Raw genomic sequence first — 17,177 nt, forward strand, 5'->3', positions numbered from 1 at the left:
GATATGGACCTCTACTGAGTATAAGCAAACCAAGAGGAGGAAAAGGTGGGATTCCCTTCTATTATAGCTTACGTATAAGATTTGTGTGAATTTATACCTCTCATATTACTGATAATTGTGCATGGAACCTAACATTGAGTACAATGTTTACAAGATTAGTTTCATCCTTTATTGAGACCACAACCCATTATATGTTATCGCATTTCCTTTAATCTTATTTTCATTTTATTCTATTTTATTTTAAATTAATTACATTTGCTATCCTCATTGATTTCATCTCTGCTCAACCAATGTTTTCAGATACGCCAATGTATTGTTCTATTTGGAGAGGGAGGGGGGAAGAAAGGGAGGGGTAGGGAAAGAAAGTAACAATCAAGACTTAATATTTCACAATATAAATTTATTTAGCTTATTGTGCTATTGTTGATAATGGTTTATGTTTATTGTTTTATCTTACTCGTTTTAAAACCCAATAAATATGTTTGGGGGAAAAAAAATAATGGTGGGGGAGAAGAGTGACAAAAGGGATAACGAGAGAGAGAGAGAGAGACAAAACACACTTATGACAGTGAAGCTGAAAGAGAGAGAAGAAAGGCACAAAGAAGAGAGATAACATGTTGAACCCACATGAGACACATCCCCCAATCTATGCAAGCTCACGTCTGTCTCCACGAGCTGGGCCCAGCACAACCTCAGGCAATCATTCATAGGCTGCCTTTAGCAGCCAGCACTCTGTAACTTTTCATTAATAAAGGGAGAGGGCGAGGGAAGGAGTCATGCTCCAAAGGGATCCAAAAGAAACAATAATATGCCAAGGGGCTGATCAGTCACCCAGCTCCTCGTCAGTGGTAAAAGAGATCAGCATACTCAAGCAGCATAAGACAGCTGCAGCAAATTCACAGCCACCCAGGGAGTCGAGAAATGGCCTACATTTAAATCTACATGACATGGTATTTATGTACTTAAAAATGTAATTGTTTTTTGGTCCCAGTCACTCTTGCCCCCAAGGACCCTGCAGACAAGCAGAAAACAAGTTGCCTGAAATGTATGCAATGCATCCCATGGCCCTTCACTTCCATCAATGTTATTGACGTTCTGTTCAGAGTGCACTTGTTAGGAGCTGTGCACTTTGGGGCTTCTTGTTTTCTCTCTATGTTTTGTGGACATGTGTGTGTGTGTGTGTGTGTGTGTGTGTGTGTCTTTCTGTATTTGTGATGTCATGCAAATAGTGAGAGCAGAGAACTGCTTCTGGAGTCATTTCTGGCCTGTCAGAGGAAAATCTAATCACTGTTGAGTAAATTTTCCATGGGGTTACACATGGAAAATTAGCATATGTGTGAAAGTAGACTATATTTGCGTGCATGCTATTTTCTGAGATTTGAAAGTACACACGTATTTTCCATTTTGCGCGCACATTTACCAGCACAAAAAAACGAGCAGTCTAAGGGCGTGTCAGGGCGGGGTCAATAGGTATGACCAGGAAGCTGATATTTTATAAAAGATTTTCATGTATAAATTATCTAATTTATTCATGCAATTTTACACCTGCTAATTGAAATTGGGCTTGCCTATTGCTGCAGTTTTTTTGGTGGAAGGTCTGGGTGAACTGGTGAGGGTTCAGGATGAAGTGCTAGAGCAGGGGTCGGGAACCCATGGCTCGCGAGCCAGATATGGCTCTTTTGAGGGCTGCATCTGGCTCGCAGACAGTCGCCACACTTTCCCGCTGACCCAGCTGCTCCCCGGTCCTCCTCCGCCTGGGCTTAAAATGCTGTCAGCCCGGGCGGAACGCGGCAGGACAGCTGGAGTCAGCGGCACCGGCGTGCTCTCTTCTACCCGCCCCCCCCCCCCCCCCCCCCGCGGCCCGGAAGAGGAAGTGGAGAGTATCGGCTGCCTGCGCGGCAAGAAGAGGCCACGCTAGTGCGCTCGGCATCGGCCCGAAGAAAAGAAGACTGCAGCGCGGCTCGGAGGAAAATGAAGAGGTTCAACCGCGGCCAACGGGACTCCGCCTCCGCGAGGGCTGAAAATGAAGAGGTTAGCGTTGGGAGGAGGCTGCTGCTGCCGCGGGTTCCCGGGGTGGGGGAGAGAGAGAGTGAATGAGCGAGCAAGCTGTGTTTGCTCGCTCATTCACTCTCTCTCTCCCCCACCCCCACCCCCACCCCGGGATCTCGCGGCAGCAGCAGCCTCCTCCCAACGCTAACCTCTTCATTTTCAGCCCTCGCGGAGGCGGAGTCCCGTCGGCCGCGGTTGAACCTCTTCATTTTCCTCCGAGCCGCGCTGCAGTCTTCTTTTCTTCGGGCCGATGCCGAGCGCACTAGCGTGGCCTCTTCTTGCCGCGCAGGCAGCCGATACTCTCCACTTCCTCTTCCGGGCCGCGGGGGGGGGGGGGCTGTGTGTGTGTGTGTGTGTGAGAGATTGCATGTATGTGAATGATTGAGAGCCTGTACATGTGAAAGAGAGTATGTCTGTGATTGAGAGCCTGCCTGTGAGAGAGAGAGCATGAATGTAAGTTTACCATTGGGAACCTGTATGTGTAAGTTTGTGATTGAAAACCTGTTTGTGTGAAAGAGTATGTGTGTATGATTGAGATCCTTTGTGTGTGAGAGAAATCATGTGTATGTATGATTAAGAGCCTGTGTGTATAAGTAAGAGAGAGATCATGTGTGTCTGTGTGTGATTGAGAGCTGGTTTAGGTGATGGAGCATGTGAGTATGTGATTGAGAGCCTGTGTTTAAATGAGAGAGACCATGTGTGTCTGTGTGTGATTGAGAGCTGATTTAGGTGAGGGAGCATGTGAGTATGTGATTGAGAGCCTGTGTTTAAATGAGAGAGAGAGACCATGTGTGTCTGTGTGTGATTGAGAGCTGATATAGGTGAGGGAGCATGTGAGTATGTGATTGAGAGCCTGTGTGTAAATGAGAGAAAGAGAGGACATGTTTGTAAGCATGTGAATGAGAGTCTGTGTGTGAGAGAAAAAGACAGCATGTATTTATGTGATTGAAAGCCTTTGTGTGTGTGTGTGTAAGCATGAAAAGATAGACAGCATGTGTGTAAATGTGTAATTAAGAGCCTATATAAGTGAGAGAGAAAAAACGTGTATATGAGTACTGAGAGCATGTGTGTATAGGTGTGTAATTGAGAGCCAGTGTGAGAGAGAGCGCTGGTATGTGACTGAGAGAGGAGAAAGTTCCAAGCAAACCACCCCACCTCCTGCTAATTCAGAACAATCTCAGGACACCTGGATATCAAACGTTCCCAGGTATGCAGAGCAAAAAAATTTTTGTATCCTTATTATTTTTCATTACTGGGTCTTTGTGTCTGCTATTTTGAAATTTTTTGTTGGTATCTGGAAATGTTTTATATGCGTTTTTAATTATTGGATATTCCACTCATCAGCTGTTTCGAAATATGTTCTTTTTGTTAGTACAGTTTTACTTCTGATGATTTTATATTTCTTGATTTGTTTTATAAGGATGGGTGATGTTTCTTTTTTCCTTTGTTACACTGCATACAGAGACTCTGGCTTGTTGCAGTTTCCAATTCAGTTTTTTCTGCATGCTTGTTATGCGTTTTGGTCTCTTTATTCTATGTTAGGTGAGGGACAGCACGTGATTCAGGTGAGGTTTTCTGCTGGCGTGTAGTTTCTGTGTAGGACTCTATAGCAGCCTGACTTGGTCCGTTTTCCTAATAGGAGATGTATTGATGTCTTAAGGCCTGGTGTAATATTTTCAGAGACTTATTGTACTTTAAAAGTGTGATCTTACATAAAATGCACACATTTACTTGTATTTAGTTTTAAACATATTGTACGGCTCTCATGGAATTACATTTTAAAATATGTGGCGTTTATGGCTCTCTCAGCCAAAAAGGTTCCTGACCCCTGTGCTAGAGGGTCTAGGTGAACTGAAGATGGACTGGGTGAACTGGCGCAGAGGTATTGCCGAACTGGTGATTTCAAGTACATGCACAAGAAAGTATTTATACATGTGTATTCTATAAAATATCTGTTTTTAGGCATACATGTTACATATTTTTTTACACATCTAAAATAGACATGCATATATTTATAAAATAGGTAGGTCAAGCAAGTGCTTTCATTGCATTGGAAATATGCAGGTGTTCTGAAACATATGCATGTACTTTTGGAGCATAGGTACGCAGTATTTTATAAAGTGCACAGCTCCGGTTCACGTAAGCATGCACATGGAGTAACGCAAATAGATTTGAAAGTTGGTCTTTGTGCCTTGCTCACGAGCCTTGAGAACCATCTCCCAGCCCATCTCTTACATTCAGGATTTTAAAACAGCACTTCTCTGCTATGGCCCCCTGTGGTCCCTAAACAAGTTTGCTTTTCAGGATTACCAAAAGACACACATTACCCAGGTTCTTAGATCAGACATAATGCAAATCCATTCCTTTCATGTCAATTGGAGATAATCTGATAAAGACCCCATCTCTGCAGCCATGGGGATCATCCAGCACTAAAAAGCACTGAATTAATAAAGGGAATGTTTTAGCTAGATCCAGATGTCAAAATGGGGTTTCTTTTTTTTTTACAACAATCTCACAATTCATCTTGATCTCTATATATTAAATCAAGTCATCTAGTGCACCTGGTAGCGCTATAGAAATGATAAGCAGTAATAGTAGGACCTTACGTTAAGGAATGTATGCAGTTAGTTATGTGTTGTTTCAGTTTTTCATCCTTTTCGTAGGACTCCAGCACAGTCTGTGACTCGTCATGGTGATAACAGTAGATTTTATACACATCTTCCAGAGGTCCTTTAATCTGTAAGAACAATTCTCCTGTTACACAAAAAAAAAAAAGATAAAAACATCAGCAATGCAGACAGCAGCTTTTTATTGTTTTTCATACGTTAGTAAGGATTTTGAACCATTGTGTTCTTTGTTACCTTTTGAAATGGCCTCAAGCATAAAAAATGAAGGGGAAAGGACATATTGATTTACTTTGAAAGGTGAATTCTCACTCGGGAAACAGCACAAAGACTACCCTCTGCCTTAGGAATCAGCAATAGTTCTCTAGTTTTCTGATGTGGTATTTGAGAAAAAAGTTACAATTTTAAAGAGCTGCTAAACTGAGACAGGATGACAACTATATCATCCTCCTAGCTTCAAGCTCCCACCGCTGGCAAGGATGTCACTTGCACAGAGCTGCAAGTGGGTTGCATGAATAGCAGACACCGGAAGAAAAAGCTTTGCATGCACTAATAGCATAAGGTGACACAATGTAATAGGAAAAAAGCTGACATCCTGGAAAGGTATGGCTTGTTGAAAAGGGAGATAGCCTAAACAACTCAAAAATACTTTTATAGAATCTGTTAAAGATTCCTCTATAAAGCTGCTGGTGACAGGAATGACTGCTCTTTTCTGGCTTGAAACAATACTTTCTATGCATAAATGACATCATCATAGGGATTAAATTACTATCAGTGTCCTGGGGCACACCAGCTGTTTTCCCTGAAATGGAGTCCGGCATGATTTAGGAGACAACAAAAAAATTCCCTAAGATGAGACAGCCCCATGGCTCCTACTGTAGCATTCCAGTGCAGGCCATCAAGAGGTGGATCCCTTATCCACTGGAGCCAGTCAGGCTTGAAAAAGCTGTGGTGATGCTGCTTATTAACTTAGTAGTGCTGAGGGTACAACTACTAAACTTTTGAGCCAGCAAACATTCTACAAAGCCACCTGAATATGCTGTCTGGGGAAGAGTTGTTTGAGAATAAAAGCGAGAGAGAGAGAGGGAGAGAGAGACAGAGAAACAGACCAAAACAGGGCAGCAAAATACAGGAAATATTTGAGAAAAATAGTGACTACCAATGATAAAACAAAAATTGAATTTTTTTAAAAATAATATCCCTTTCAAAATTTCTCGCTGAATGTAATTGTTACCCAGCTCGTAACAAGCTCAGGCATGGGCTAGTTAAGAGGCAGACAGCACATATTTAAATATTTTATCTTTGTACTAAAACAGAAACATGTATGTAAAGTACAGGATTCTCAATATTGTTCCTTTTTTTGGTAGATAATACTAACATTAAAGGAAATACATAAAACAAATAAACTACTTATATATAGTTCTTGTGCAATACAGACTTAAGAGGAAATGTTGCATGCTCCCCTAGAGGGCATCCAGGTGTACCCACCCGTAGTCTCCATAGTCCAGCCGCACCCCCGAACTCTCTATCACCCCTATGATCTTAACTCATGGGCTCCTGGCGATGTAGTGCTGCTTTTGCACTGGAAGCATAAACTACTGACAGCATACGTGTCCGGCGTTAGAAGAGTAAGTCACCACAGCTTGTCCACTAAACAGCCTACTGAATATTGGCCTCATTGAGTTTCATCAGATCCACACATAGGCTGATTTTGTTTTATAACTGGAACCATAGATGCACACTATTCAGTTGCTTCATGTCATGCTCGGCCAGACGCAGGAAGGCTGCAACCGGCCGCACTCACCTGGATGCCACCATGCTGCGCCGCTGCAGGGCCCCCCCTTAGACACATGTGTGCACAGCACACCATCATTTGTAAGCCCCATGGCGGGAAACTACGTTGGTGCCCCTGGATGATGTTACTGAGAGCGCCCTATTTAAACTCAGAATGACAGGAGTTGGGTGGCACCTTATAGACTAACCAATTTATTGAAGAATGAGCTTTTGAGGACAGTGTCCACTTCGTCAGATGCATGATGAGTGATCTTGCTTTCTGGCGCCTCAGCAATGGTTCCCCTGCCTTGATCAGCATTTTGTGGTACCTCGCCCAACTTCTCCAGCCTTGCTTTGCCTGTTCAGCCTTGCCTGCCTCATCCTACCTTGTCTAGCTTTGCCTGCCTCGACCAGCCTCGCATTGCTCATCTATCAATGTCCTGCCTCTGCCCTTGTCCGGTCTCTGTTGTCTCGTTCTGTCCTTCTGCCTCATTCTTATCCTCAGAGTCAGGTCTTGCCTTATGTCTCCTCTGTCTTGTTTACCTTGGCCTGATTCTCCAGTTCTGACCTCAGCTATGGACTTTGACTTTTCTCCTGCTTGCCGCCTGAATCCTGACATCTCCCTGTCTACTGCCTGCCCTGATTCCCAGCCAATCTCTGGAATCTCTCTTGAATCGTCCTTGAGAACATAAGAACATGCCATACTGGGTCAGACCAAGGGTCCATCAAGCCCAGCATCCTGTTTCCAACAGTGGCCAATCCAGGCCATAAGAACCTGGCAAGTACCCAAAAACTAAGTCTACTCCATGTTACCATTGCTAATGGCAGTGGCTATTCTCTAAGTGAACTTAATAGCAGGTAATGGACTTCTCCTCCAAGAACTTATCCAATCCTTTTTTAAACACAGCTATACTAACTGCACTAACCACATCCTCTGGCAACAAATTCCAGAGTTTAATTGTGCGTTGAGTAAAAAAGAACTTTCTCCGATTAGTTTTAAATGTGCCCCATGCTAACTTCATGGAGTACCCACTAGTCTTTCTACTATCCGAAAGAGTAAATAACCGATTCACATCTACCCATTCTAGACCTCTCATGATTTTAAACATCTCTATCATATCCCCCCTCAGCCGTCTCTTCTCCAAGCTGAAAAGTCCTAACCTCTTTAGTCTTTCCTCATAGGGGAGCTGTTCCATTCCCCTTATCATTTTGGTAGCCCTTCTCTGTACCTTCTCCATCACAATTATATCATTTTTGAGATGCGGCGACCAGAACTGTACACAGTATTCAAGGTGCGGTCTCACCATGGAGCGATACAGAGGCATTATGACATTTTCCGTTTTATTCACCATTCCCTTTTTAATAATTCCCAACATTCTGTTTGCTTTTTTTGACTACCGCAGCACACTGAACAGACGATTTCAATGTGTTATCTACTATGACGCCTAGATCTCTTTCTTGGGTTGTAGCACCTAATATGGAACCCAACATTGTGTAATTATAGCATGGGTTATTTTTCCCTATATGCATCACCTTGCACTTATCCACATTAAATTTCATCTGCCATTGGGATGCCCAGTTTTCCAGTCTCACAAGGTCTTCCTGCAATTTATCACAATCTGCTTGTGATTTAACTATTCTGAACAATTTTGTGTCATCTGCAAATTTGATTATCTCACTCGTCATATTTCTTTCCAGATCATTTATAAATATATTGAAAAGTAAGGGTCCCAATACAGATCCCTGAGGCACTCCACTGTCCACTCCCTTCCACTGAGAAAATTCTCCATTTAATCCTACTCTCTGTTTCTTGTCTTTTAGCCAGTTTGCAATCCACGAAAGGACATCACCACCTATCCCATGACTTTTTACTTTTCCTAGAAGCCTCTCATGAGGAACTTTGTCAAACACCTTCTGAAAATCCAAGTATACTATATCTACCGGTTCACCTTTATCCACATGTTTATTAACTCCTTCAAAAAAGTGAAGCAGATTTGTAGGCAAGACTTGCCCTGGGTAAAGCCATGCTGACTTTGTTCAATTAAACCATGTCTTTCTATATGTTCTGTGATTTTGATGTTTAGAACACTTTCCACTATTTTTCCTGGCACTGAAGTCAGGCTAACCGGTCTATAGTTTCCCGGATCACCCCTGGAGCCCTTTTTAAATATTGGGGTTACATTTGCTATCCTCCAGTCTTCAGGTACAATGGATGATTTTAATGATAGGTTACAAATTTTTACTAATAGGTCTGAAATTTCATTTTTTAGTTCCTTCAGAACGCTGGGGTGTATACCATCCGGTCCAGGTGATTTACTACTCTTCAGTTTGTCAATCAGGCCTACCACATCTTCTAGGTTCACCGTGATTTGATTCAGTCCATCTGAATCATTACCCATGAAAACCTTCTCCAGTACGGGTACTTTCCCAACATCCTCTTCAGTAAACACCGAAGCAAAGAAATCATTTAATCTTTCCGTGATGGCCTTATCTTCTCTAAGTGCCCCTTTAACCCCTCGATCATCTAACGGTCCAACTGACTCCCTCACAGGCTTTCTACTTCGGATATATTTAAAAACGTTTTTACTGTGAGTTTTTGCCTCTACAGCCAACTTCTTTTCAAATTCTCTCTTAGCCTATCTTATTAATGTCTTACATTTAACCTGCCAACGTTTATGCTTTATCCTATTTTCTTCTATTGGATCCTTCTTCCAATTTTTGAATAAAGTTCTTTTGGCTAAAATAGCTTCTTTCACCTCCCCTTTTAACCATGCCGGTAGTCGTTTTGCCTTCTTTCCACCTTTCTTAAATGTGTGGAATACATCTGGACTGTGCTTCTAGGATGGTATTTTTTAACAATGACCACACCTCTTGGACATTTTTTTACTTTTGTAGCTGCTCCTTTCAGTTTTTTTCTAACAATTTTTCTCATTTTATCAAAGTTTCCCTTTTGAAAGTTTAGCACGAGAGCCTTGGATTTGCACACTGTTCCTCTTCCAGTCATTAAATCAAATTTGATCATATTATGATCACTATTGCCAAGCGGCCCCACCACTGTTACCTCTCTCACCAAGTCCTGTGCTCCACTGAGAATTAGATCTAAAATTGCTCCCTCTCTCGTCGGTTCCTGAACCAATTGCTCCATAAAGCTATCATTTATTCCATCTAGGAACGTTATCTCTCTAGCGTGTCCCGATGATACATTTACCCAGTCAATATTGGGTTAATTGAAGTCTCCCATTATTACTGCACTACCAACTTGGTTAGCTTCCCTAATTTCTCTTAGCATTTCACTGTCAGTCTCACCATCTTGACCAGGTGGACAGTAGTATACCCCTATCACTATAGTCTTCCCCGACACACAAGGGATTTCTACCCATAAAGATTCAATTTTGTATTTAGTCTCATGCAGGATGTTTATCCTGTTGGACTCTATGCCATCCCGGACATAAAGCGCCACACCTCCTCCCGGGTGCTCCTCTCTGCCATTGCGATATAATTTGTACCCCGGTATAGCACTGTCCCATTGGTTATCCTCTTTTCACCATGTCTCTGAGATGCCAATTAAGTCTATGTCATCATTCACTGCTATACATTCTAATTCTCCCATCTTACTTCTTAGACTTCTGGCATTAGCATACAAACATTTCAAAGTTTATTTTTTGTTTGTATTTTCATTCTGCTTTTTAATTGATAGGGATAAGTTAGAATTTTTTAGCTCAGGTGAGTTTTTAGTTACAGACACTTGGACTATTTTTCTAATTATTGGAACCTCACTGTCGGGATGCCCTAATTCTAATGCATCATTAGTATCCTTTGAAGATACCTCTCTCCAAACCATGCGCTGCTGAGCAACTGTCGGCTTTTCCCTTTGTTCTAGTTTAAAAGCTGCTCTATCTCCACCCTGGTTAAGGTGGAGCCCATCCCTTTGGAAGAGACTCCCCCTTCCCCAAAAGGTTCCTCAGTTCCTAACAAAACTGAATCCCTCTTCCTTGCACCATCTTCTCATCTACGCACTGAGACTCCGGAGCTCTGCCTGCCTCTGGTGACCTGCGCATGGAACAGGGAGCATTTCAGAGAATGCTACCCTGGAGGTTCTGATTTAAGCTTTCTACCTAAGAGCCTAAATTTGGCTTCCAGAACCTCCCTCCCACATTTTCCTAGGTCGTTGGTGCCCACATGTAGCACGACAGCCGGCTCCTCCCCAGCCACTGGAACCCAAAGACTTAACCTGCAGGGAACAGGGTTGGTTCAGTGTGTGTTTGCCAGCTGGCAGTGTTGGTCTGATGGGTTCACTCACTAGGCAGCATCAACTGCACCCCAGCACAAGAGCTCACAATCCTCAAACTTCAGCATTTTTTTCAATCATGCCAGCCATTTCTTTGCATTTCAGTTCTGCCTTGATTTTCAGAAGTAGTGTTATTAAGATTTGATGGAGGATCACTATGCTGAAAGGTTCTGTTATTCATTTAAAACAATTTTGATTTCCCCCTTCTTTAAAAGTCCCATTTCACTAAAGACACTTATTGCTTTGACTCAGTGAATAAGTACCATTGCCAACCCTACTCCTCTATTGAGTACATTTTCACCTGCGGAATCCACCACTATTAACTGGAAGGAATATTACTTGGTCCATCACAGGTGATGAGGTGAGTACATGCTATGAACTGTTCTCTTGTGGGTACTGTGCCATTGTTCTCATCAGAGTCATGCTAACTGGCGTCAAGGGAGTTTTCTTATATATTTGTTTATAAGCAGCGTGGTCAAGCATAGCAGGGTCAAAGCCAGAAGTCAATCTAAACGTGGTCAAGCATAGCAGGGGTCAAAGCCAGAAGTCAATCTAAACGTGGTCAAGCGTAGCAGGGGTCAAAGCCAGAAGTCAATCCAACGAGGAAGGCAAGGACCGGGTCTGCTCCAGAATCCAATTCAAATTTCAATAGAGTACCTGCAATTTGCAGTCTTGTGCCATACAAGCTCCTGATCTAATGCTAACTTCTTCACAGTTAGCTTGCTATTGGCTATTTTTCATGTTACAGAGCCTAGAAACAAAGGTTCCTCGCTTTCCTGTGTGACTACTTCTTGCACCTTCTTAGCAAAGCACACCACTGCAAAGTGGCCAACTTTCTGGCACTTACTGAAGTTTCTGTCTAAGGCTGGGGTTGCATTGGTAGACAGATGACCTCCACCACACCTTCCACATTTTCTAATTTTTCTCTGGGATAAGGTCTCTGGGTGAGTGCTTGCTTAGTATTATGGCTTGCTCTGAGGCTTATTTTTACCATGTAACACCTTTCTCTATATTCTGTGTGCTAAGAGACTGGCTCTATGCTTTAACCAGTTGAGAGTCCCTAGTCATCTCTGTAGCTGTGGACAACATCAGGTCTTTCTGCAATTGCAGCTTCAGTGACATACCTTTGTTCTGAATTTCAGTCACCAGCCTGTCCTGGACCTGGTCTTCTTTAACGGTTCCAAAGCTCATATAGCTGCCTAATAAAAGCTTCCATTGGTTCTCCCTTGAGCTGAGATTGATGGTGGAACCTTGCCCTTTCATAAATTGTGTTGCGTATGCTGCCAGCGGCAGGCCCGCGTCTGGGCCCACTTATCTTTGACTTCCAGCTCCTGCTCCTGGTTCGATCTCCCTCGCAGCAGTATGCAGCCGCCAGCGCACCAGAGCTTCCTCTGCTGTCCTTGGCTCCTCCATGGACTCCCCGGTTCTTCGGTGGATCTCCCCGCGTGTGCCACGGGGAGACACCACCATCCAGTGCTGGGTTTTAAAGAGGCCGTGGCAGGAACCCATCCCGCGGCCCCGGATGATGACGTCACTGAGCCCCGGTATATAAGGCCAGGCTCAGCCACTAGTTCCTTGCCTTGGCAACAGGTCTCCATGCTTGTCGTGTGCTCGTTGTTTGTACCTGATCCTGTCTACGTTCCTGGTTCCTGATCCTGTCTATGTTCCTGCTCCTGTTCCTTACCCGGTCCTTGCCTTCCTCGTTGGATTGACTTCTGGCTTTGACCCTTGCTACGCTTGACCACGTTTGGATTGACTTCTGGTTTTGACCCTTGGTCTTTTGACCACCTTTCCTTGTCTGCCACCTGCCCCAACTACAACCTGCTCTCCATCTCTTCCTCTGGTATTATCCTGGACTTGGCCTTTTAGGCTTCGGCCTTCTATTACTCGGGTGCCCCGTGTCATTGCATCTGGTTCTCCACTGGCGCCCGGGCCTCTGGATCCCTGCTTCGTCTGGACTCATCTTCATCTTCCTGTTACCACCGCTGGTCCCTAGCGGAATTCTACATCGCTTCTGGGAGATTATGTTTGAAGAAAAAACGCATGAAAGAATTTTTATCTGACTCAAAGACAAAAGCAATCAACCAAGTAGCCGAGTGAGGTAACTTCGTTCTGTGAGGTCTCCAAAAAACAGGCAATTCTAAGGTGTCCATATTCAATTGAGGTTGCACAGAATCTTCTTGTGCTGTAGACATCACTACCCACTTCTTTTGAGGAAGACAAAATATCTTATTCAAAGGTGGTAATGTCCTTGAGATAAACTTTAGAACCTCCAACAGTGGTTCAGAGAAGTAAATGGAAAATTCAAAATTCTAACATTAGAAGATCTTACCTTATTTTCCAATGCTTTCAACTTATGTTGGAGTTTTAGATTATCTTTTTGCAAGCTTTCATTCTGAGCTTGGTTTGCAATTACTTTCCTTTCACAGTCCAAAACTTTCTCAGAGAAGGAAATAACAGACTGTTCCACACTTGCAATTTTAACCTTATTATCTTTCATAAGAGCCTCGATGCCATCGAGTTGTTTGGAAATATTCAAATTAAGAGTACTTAAGGCTGTCCAAATAGATTCTAAGGAGATCTCATTTTCAATGCCATGCGCGTTCTTCTCTCTTCGCGGGATCAAGGGCAGAAAGGCAGCCTGAGAAGTCCCCGCAGACCTGGAGTCTCCCATAGCTCTAGAGTTACCAGGGACTGCAGCCGATGCCAAAAACTGCTCCTCATGCCCCAAACCATCCGAGGAGGTAATGGCTGTCGGATCTTACTCTCCTGTGTCCAAACCAGCTGATGCGCCCCCTAGTGGCATTCCAGCGTCAGGATTTGCCACATTGAGGGGGGGGAACCTGCACCAGAAAGAGCAGACATCTCCAGCCATGGGGGAATCAATTGCTGCACTGGTCCTGAGGGAAACCTCGGCCTCAGACTGGGAAGAGGCTTCTCTCTCAACCCCAAGAAACCCTGGGCCTCGGAGAGGAAGCAGAGAACTCTGAGACGAAAAAGGGCACGATGGATTGCTGTGAAGAAGCTGGCAGAGGCAGAGTTGGAGGGAGACAAACTTCCCCTTTCCTTCTCTTCCCCACAAAAAGTTTTTGCCCAAAGCTCAGAGTTGGTGCGTCCTGCCTCTAGGGCACCATCTTTGAATCTCCCCCATTTTTCTGCATTTTTTCTAAAATAAAATTAAAAACTGAAAAATGCTGCATGCATAAGTATTCAACCCCTGTGCTATAGAAGGTCCAAGTTTACACAGATGAAAGATATTGCCCTGACAATTGGCTTACAACTGGCCACTACCTGCGAATCATTAAAAAAGAGGTCAACTTTGCTGGATAAAAGACCCTTTAATTCCAGTATCGTTGGTCAGTCTGTGAATATGAAGGAAAGCTGTGAAAATGAAGACCAAAGAACATTCTAAAAACATTAAAGTTAAAATTATAGACTTGCACAAGATAGGAAAAGGTTACAAAATAATATCCAAGTGATTGGATATCCCAGTGAGCCCTGTTGGATCAACTGTGAGGAAATGGAAGCTGCATTGTACTATCCAGACACTGCCTAGACAAGGCCATCCCTCAAAACTCAGTGTCGGAGCAAGAAGGAAACTTGTGAGGGAAGCCAAAGAGAGGCCAACAATCATTTTGAAGGAGCTTCAGAGTTCAGTGGCTGAGACTGGAGTGGAGGTGCACCAGTCAACCATATCATGAGTTCTGCATGAGAGGGTGGCTGGAAAGAAGCCATTACTGAAGAAAAAGCACATCAAAGCACATCTGGAGTTTACCAGAAAGTATCAGAGTGACCCAGTTAAAATGAGGTATAAGGTTTTGTGGTCAGATGAGACAAAAACTGAGCTTTCTGGCCAAAATTCAAAATGCTATGCGTGACGCTAACCTGCCCATTCCTCAGCAAATAACAGTAAAGTATGGGGGTGGCAGCATCATGTTGTGGGGATGCTTTTCCTCAGCGGGGACTGGCCATCTTGTTAAAATTGAAGGAAGAATGGATGGTGCAACATACAAGGAGATACTGCAAGACAACCTGCTTCAGTCTGCTAAAAATCTAAAACTTGGAAGAAAGTTCTCCTTTCAGCAGGACAATGATCCCAAGCACAAGGCCAAAGCAACACAGGAGTGGTTGAACAACCAAAAGGTGAATGTTTTATATGGCAAAGTCAAAGTCCAGATCTCAATCCAATCAAGAATTTGTGGCACTATTTTAAAACTGCAGTCCATAAGTGTCATCTAAGCAACTTGAACAACCTGGAGCAAATTTGCCAGGAAGAAAGAGCAAAAATCAATCCCAAATAGTGAGCAAAGCTGGTAGACGTTTACCCCAACAGATTTAAAGCTATTATTGAGTAAAAGATGGCTCTGACATCTTTTACTCAATCTGAAGGGGTTGAATACTTATGCAAGCAACAGTTTTCAGTTTTAATTTTATTTTACAAAAAATGCAGAGAAATAATGGATTGTGACTTTGAAAATGTATTTTAAGAGCACATTGGTTTGCAGTAAACATGCTGTCTGGAACAATCTGGGTGTTATTTATAATCCACACAAATCTGCTGACTTTTTTTAGGGGGCCGAATACTTTTGCAAGTCAATCTATATCAATAAAGAAAATAAGAGAAAGCAGAATATAGGTAATGATGGGGAATAACTGCCCTAAATCACTACTTTTAGTTGTGCAGCACAAATGAAAGTACCTTCCAATGCAAATGTAAGTCCAAAGAACAAACAGGGAAAACACTGTATAGATGGGGTAAAGCACTTATTCATGGTAAAAAGCAACAAATAAAAGTTCAGTTTACTAGAGGACTGATACATAGTAATTTCATAAGAGGAATTACTATGATTTTCAGAGGATTTAGGTGCTTAATGTTGGGAGTTAAGCACCTAAAATGGCCATTTTGAAAATTTATCAGGGTTGAGTTACCTAAATTTAAGACCCTAGTTTCATTTGGTTCTTAAATTTAGGAAGCTATAAAAGGAGTGGTGATGGGGCAGAGTTAGGACTAGGAAACAGTGTTAATTGCTTAGCATGAATTTTCAGCACTAGGCATATACCTTAGGTACATATATCTAGGAAAATTAATAGCAGGCCTCAATTTAGCAACCTAAAGGGGTCATTTTAAATAAATAAATAAATAAATAAATAAATAAAATTTTCTAATGGGATCCATGCGATACCTAGATCGGGGCAGAGTCGTGGCAGCGTCAGCACCAGAAGGGGAGGAGTCGGAGCGGCACCGGGGCAGACGCAGCGGAGACGTTGCTGGTGGTGAAAAGGTAAGAACCCTTATCGCTGCCAGTAATGCGCCCAATAGCACCACCTTTCACGGTGGCGCTATTGGTTTGCGAAAGCCGGCAGCGATAACACCGCGGTGGTGCGATCGCTGCCGGCTTTCACAGGCACGCCCCCCCCGCTTCACCCCCCGGTACCATTCGATTCTCAAAGGCCTGCGATTTTAGAAAATCCAGGCCTAAGTTACAGGGGCCCAAATCTATAAATTTCCAGCTGAAAACTTAGGATCCTAAATTCATCTGAAAAAAGGCACCGAACTTATGCGCTTGCATTTAGGTACTCAGCTATTTTTTTTATATCAGCCTTTAACTGTCTAGCTAAACATCAAATTTTCCTTGTTTGAGTAATTTCTATCACTTACAACATGGTAGTCTCTGGAATGCCTGTCTGTTAGTGGGTTAGATGCAAGCTCCTGCATTTTGGAATGAGCAGGAGGAACTAGCCAGATCTTTTTAGCTTGGTGAGTCCTCCTGCATGGCAGAAAACAGCATGCAGGCAGTTTCTACTGATAACTTTCCTTTCAGGATCTTAGCACTGCACGCACGTGTGAAACTCCTAGCTTCTAGCTATTTGCTGTTCAGTTTTTCAGCTCCTACATAGGAGGAAAATCAAACTTTACTTCTCTGCCTTGCAGGCAAGATTTTCTCTCTCTCTCCTGGATTTTTAAAGCCAGGAAAAAGCAAGTCAATTTTTTTCACTCTTCCCTTCTATATTTTTTCCGCTCAGCTTTTGCTCTCTCTCTGCACAAACTCCTGGTCACCCACATTGTCTCCTCTGTGCATAGGTTCTTCTCTGACAGCTTCAGTGTGCAAACTAGTTGTGTTGAGGTCAGTTCAGTGTCCTGCTTGTGTGAGATCCAGGCACATTAACCCTGTGAGCCTATGTCCAATTGTCATAATTGACTTTTTAGCAATTTTTGGGCCCCTGAAGCAGGCAATTTTTTGCCGAAACACTGCCACTATTGGGTGTTCCTGCAGCTAGATCTCCTATTTAGGAGCTTTTAACTTCAGGCGTTCCTGGGCAGGCAGCACTACGCAGAAACGAGAAGACAAACCAGAGGTCAGGGCAGGCAGCAGACAGCGGATCCAAGAAGACAAGCCAGAGGTAGGAGCAGGCAGCAGACAAGGCAAAGTCGAGTTCAAAGA

The 17,177-nt window shown here is 43.2% G+C and overlaps 1 protein-coding gene across 2 annotated transcripts in view; it reads right to left on the reverse strand.

Moving 5' to 3' along the window:
- The window catches only part of ARHGEF38 (Rho guanine nucleotide exchange factor 38), a 205,664-nt gene that overhangs the window by 106,724 nt on the left and 81,763 nt on the right, over window positions 1-17,177 (reverse strand). For both annotated transcript variants that reach the window (XM_029596932.1, XM_029596928.1), the window contains exon 4: window positions 4,656-4,803. In XM_029596932.1, coding sequence (XP_029452792.1) covers window positions 4,656-4,803 — 148 coding nt within the window. The remainder of the gene's footprint in view (window positions 1-4,655; window positions 4,804-17,177) is intronic.

Source organism: Rhinatrema bivittatum, chromosome 1 (genome assembly GCF_901001135.1).
Source record: "Rhinatrema bivittatum chromosome 1, aRhiBiv1.1, whole genome shotgun sequence".
Taxonomy (NCBI): Eukaryota; Metazoa; Chordata; class Amphibia; order Gymnophiona; family Rhinatrematidae; genus Rhinatrema; species Rhinatrema bivittatum.